The 5,532-nt window shown below is 33.6% G+C and overlaps 1 protein-coding gene across 1 annotated transcript in view; it reads left to right on the top strand.

Annotated features, from left to right (window-relative positions):
- LOC117117331 (A disintegrin and metalloproteinase with thrombospondin motifs 20-like) overlaps window positions 1–5,532 on the top strand; it is a gene marked incomplete in the record, with an annotated part of 36,228 nt that overhangs the window by 16,036 nt on the left and 14,660 nt on the right. The window contains 6 exon segments of the mRNA XM_033261599.1: window positions 775–939; window positions 1,285–1,497; window positions 1,951–2,118; window positions 2,354–2,521; window positions 2,772–2,921; window positions 4,488–4,658. Coding sequence (XP_033117490.1) covers window positions 775–939; window positions 1,285–1,497; window positions 1,951–2,118; window positions 2,354–2,521; window positions 2,772–2,921; window positions 4,488–4,658 — 1,035 coding nt within the window.

Consider the following 5,532-nt stretch of genomic DNA (forward strand, 5'->3'; position numbering starts at 1 on the left):
ATAGATAAGATAATAATAATAATAATAATTTTGGCTTATATAGCGCATTATGCTAAAGCCTCAATGCGCTTAACAGTAAAAATAAAATTCGGGAAAAAAAATTAAGAAAAATACAAGTTAAAAAATAAAGATAATTAAAGAAAATTGTGGTGGTAAAATATTTCTGTTATTATGTTCATCATTGTTGAGGCGTTATTGTTATTAATTGATGTTAATTTACCCACAGTGCTCTGTATCTGTCTCTTATACACATCTAGATGTGTATAAGAGACAGTTCCTACACAACTTTGTATATTTGTTAAATCTTTAATATGTTAATAAATAAACTTTATTTTGTTTTGTGAATTCACAAGCAGTACAGTATATGCAAAAATTACTTTAAAAGTATAGAAACATTTATCTAGATTTTGTAATTTTAATCTCGTACTTAAGCTTATTTACTTATTTAATTAAATATACTTAATTTGGCAATTTGATATGATACATCATGTTGGTACTTCATTCTTGCTTTGCTTCCTTCTGAATCTTCCACAAGGGCATTGACTAGGAGGTCTCAGGGAAGTGGTTTAGTTGTTTTAATTTAATATACTAGGCCATGTGTTCAAGTTACATTGACTCAATCAGTGACTGGTCTAGATACTGTTTATAGCATGTAATGTTACATGCTTAAAGCCCAATCAGAGAATAGTTCTTTTTAGATTATAGTTTAAAACATTAAGATTTATCCAAGATAAGAACCTGCATATACTGTAACTATTTAAATACCTGTTGTAGTGTTCTGTGACGTGTGGTACGGGAACTAAGCGGCGCCATGTGACTTGTGAACACAATAGAGTACGGGTCCGTCATAATCAGTGCAATCCTAGACTCCGACCTGTTGATACGCAACCTTGTCAAGCAGCACCATGTCCTCAGTGGGAAGGAGGGGAATGGTCAGAGGTAATCACAAGATTTTGATTTTGATTACAACTGATTCATTTGAAATAATGATAACTGCAACATAGTGGGTATTAGAGGTTTCAGTCCTGGTATGTTAAACTTTTATATATAATATAAAGATAATGGTAATGGTAAAGTAAGGTTCAACATTCATAAGCAAGTCTCTTAATTTAAATATGTTTTGTGCAAAATCCTATCTGTTTTATGCACTTAATACTCACTTTAATGCTGGAATTTTATTTTAGAAACTGAAGCCATTAGCTTTATAATTTAATTTTTTCCATGAATTTAGTTTTGCAAATATAACAAAAATGTAAATATTGATTTTTAAATATTTTTTCACAGTGTTCTGTCACATGTGAAAGTGGCTATCAGCGAAGACAAGTGATTTGTAGAGATGGGTCAGGTCGCAGGACTCAGCCATATGAATGCAATGCTGCGATGAAACCAATAGACATTCGTTCATGTCACCTTCCAGAATGTATTACAATAACAACGACCTCTGAACCTGTTATTAGTAGACAAGTAACTAACTGGAGAACAGGAGGCTGGACCTCGGTAAGTTCAGTTGGAAACTAAACACTGTATTAAATTAATAATGTTAATCCTATAGTATATTATACCATGGGCCTATATTTAGCCCTCTGTGAGGATTATTCAATGAACGTAGTAATAGACACATTTTGCAAGGTTTGTTTACAGTCGGTCATGTGACATATAGTAGGTATTACTATGGAGAATTTACAGTGCGATCAGTGTTAAAGTATAGGAAAGGGTAACGTTATGGTTTTGAAAACATTCGCCCACCATTAACGCGATAAATAACTGGCAAGGAAGGCAGGGGTGGTGCCAGCCGGGGGGCCACAGATTTTTAAGCCATTGTCCAGTTAAGCCAAAACCAAGGATAAATTGCAGTGTACACATTCATGACTAATTTTAGTGGTTTTGGGAGATTCAGCAGAAATAAATGTTAGTGCTAATTTATATATTTAATATGCTTTCTTAAATTAGTGTTCGGTGACGTGTGGGTCTGGTACCAGAGAACGTCTAGTCAGCTGTCTTGATGATGATAACAATCTAGTTCCTGAATCTTCATGCAACCCCAGTGAAAAACCAGAGTCAAGAGAAGAATGCAGTAGAAAAGAGTGCCCTCAATGGCGAACAACACACTGGCAACCGGTATGTAGTATAGATAAGATAATAATAATAATAATCATTTTGGCTTATATAGCGCATTATGCTAAAGCCTCAATGCGCTTAACAGTAAAAATAAAATTCGGGAAAAAAAATTAAGAAAAATACAAGTTAAAAAATAAAGATAATTAAAGAAAATTGTGGTGGTAAAATATTTCTGTTATTATGTTCATCATTGTTGAGGCGTTATTGTTATTAATTGATGTTAATTTACCCACAGTGCTCTGTATCCTGTGGTTCTGGAATACAAAGTCGTAATGTAGCATGTATGTACAGTGACAACCAGGAAACATCTGGGAATGAATGTAACATAATTGATAAGCCAGATGAAGAGAAGTCGTGCCATCAATCGTGCAGATCAAAATGGATCAGTGCTCCGTGGGGAGAGGTAGGTGCAAATGATTTAACTCCTAATTTAATACATATTTCACAAAAACAGTTTTTTTATTTTTTAAAATTTTATTAAAATGTTTTAAGTGTTCAGGTACTTTGTGGTGCAAAGTTTACCAATGTGTAGCTTTCCATTTGTGTTTAAATTTACAATATTATTTAATGCAAACATGCACATTTATGTGGGTTTAAACAATCATGATAGGTTAAATAATAATTTTAGCATTTTCTTTTCTGTTGCAATACAGTGTTCCAAAACATGTGGTGGTGGAATCCAAGAACGTTTAGTAAGATGCCAAGATGAAGATAGAACATGTGATGAGCAAACCAAGCCATCAACTACTCAGAAATGCAACAATGAGCCATGTGCAACCTGGAACTATGGAGAATGGGGAGAGGTAATATCATATAGAATTAACTTAATTTGGCATTTCTACTTGTTCACATGATAGTTCAACATTTTCACATAATGTCTATGTGGTACTGTCACTCTACCTATTCACAGGATTATGCATATACACTTGATAATTCAACATCAGGTTCAACAAGTTCACATGTGGTAGTTCTACCTGTTCACATGATTATACATATTCATATGATAGTTCTGCCTGTTTACATGTGGTAGTTCTACCTGTTCGCATGGTTATATATATTCACTTGATAATTCAACATGTTCACATGTGGTAATTCTACCTTTTCAAATGATACATATTCACATGATATTTTAAAACATGTTCACATGTGGTAGTTCTACCAGCTCACACATGTTCACATGTGGTAGTTCATTTCATTTCATTTATTTATTCGATCAAACACATTTACAGTGGTACAGTACAACAATTCACATGACAGTTCTGCCTGTTCACATGTGGTAGTTCTACCTGTTCACATGATTATAAATATTCACATGATAGTTCTGCCTGTTCACATGATATTTCTGCATATTCATGTGATAGCTACAACATTTCTTAAGATACTTCCACATGTTAATATAATATGGCCCTACTTCCACATGCTTAGTTGTTGTTCCTCAAGTTCACATGACAGCTCCACATGTTCACATGATTGTTTCACATGATTGTTTCACATGTTCACATAATAGTGTCACAAATTCACATGATAATTTCACGTGTATAAAATGAAATTCCACATTTTATTTCTCTATGTTCACCTAATAATTTATATTCATACATGTTTTGTTGTTGGAAATGTACTGGTAACGATTCCATGAACTGTCTTGATCTTAGACATGAGGAGATGGGAATCAGAACTAGTTCAAAATAAAATTAGGTTGCAGGTCAAGTAGTATGCAAGCCAGACTGAAAATTCCAACAATGTCTCCAACATCTTGCTTGTAATAACATACTAGAATGTAAATTTAGAATAAAGTTTGAATTGGAAGTGAATATCAGGGATTTTATAACTGGTCTCAGAAACCTTACCTAAACATTGGTAGGTAACCAAATGTAATCAGGTGGCCAATGAAAGGACTTAAGTCCCTAGTGACCACACAAAGCTCAACTACACCTCATTATGTAGATTTTCTTTTTCTCATTGTTTATGTTTGTAAATAATAATTCCTTACAATGTAATTTTAGTATTGGAATATGTGTCAAAAGAGTTGTTGATCGAAAAGCATGACTTAAGGGGATGGAATTAGCTGACAGGGATAGTAATAAAGTGTCAATACTTTTGATCAACACGTTTCAAGAATTTTAAATTATTTATGCTTAAACCTCTCTCTAGCTAGTAGAAAATATATCAAATATCTACAGTACTTATTAAAGCTACATAACTATAGATTTTTTTAAAAGTTAATCTGTGTCCTCTTTTACCAAATCTGCCCTTGTATCTAATTAGTGGATTTTTACAAGGTCCATAAAGTCCATATATTATAAATAATTAACATTTTTCAGCTATTTTTAGAAAAATCTAGTAAACCATATTTTCAATTTTCTTCTTAGTGTTCTCATAGTTGTGGTGGAGGACATAAATCGCGGGCAATCGCCTGTGTTGCAGAAGACGGAAGAACAATTGATATGAACAAGTGTGACCCCAGGCAAATACCAGCAGACAAGATGCTGTGTAACACACATGCCTGCTCCAACAACTGGAATAGAGGCAGATGGACACCGGTAGGATGAATTTTGTAAAATGATGTGTGTCTGTTTCTGTAGTGTGTTTTTTTTTTATTGGAAACGATTGTTTCTCCAATATCTCTAATTTATTGGCAGTCCTTTAATCATGCTTAAATTTGGGGAGGCAGTTTGCGGCAGCTTAGTTCAGGTTCCTCGTGGTGGGGAGTTTGAACCACACAGTGCTTATTATTCTCGGGAGGCTATACCCCACCTTGCACTTTTGAAGTAGTTCACACTACGTTTCAGCTTTTGGTGCGAGTGTGTCATGTGTATAAATTAAAAGCTTATCTTGTAAAAGTTTGTATAGTGAACCATTCCACCCTGTGGATATTCTAGCTAAGTCCCACAAAAACTGTGTAGACTTACATGCGCTTGCATTTTTGTAAGACATGCACATTTATATTCCTGACCCTAAACATGTACTGATTGGTCACCCACAAAAACTGTGTAGACTTACATGTGCTTGGATTTTTGTAAGACATGCACATTTATATTCCTGACCTAAACATTTTCTGATTGGTCAGTTGTTAAGTTAGATTTAATAGATCAATTGTTGCTGCTTTTAATCATATATGATATTAAAGATTTAATATTTATTTCAAATTTTCACAAAGCTGTCAACACCAAAATATGCCATCACTATTATATTAGATAAGCAATTACTGCTTTAGGAGCATGTGATTTTAGAAGATTATCATCAGTATGACATGCAAATTACATTTCTATGAATATTGACAAATAATTTCTTTGTGAATTTAACTAAAGTCAGGGAGTAGTTAAGTTGATGAAATAACAATCCAAACTGATGACCTGAGAGAAAGCTGGTGAAGAGTGCAAGAAATGGACTACACCTAAAGCTGTAGTATATATC

Source organism: Anneissia japonica, unplaced genomic scaffold, assembly GCF_011630105.1.
Source record: "Anneissia japonica isolate Jap-2015-1 unplaced genomic scaffold, ASM1163010v1 scaffold288114_len53235_cov202, whole genome shotgun sequence".
NCBI classification, from domain to species: Eukaryota; Metazoa; Echinodermata; class Crinoidea; order Comatulida; family Comatulidae; genus Anneissia; species Anneissia japonica.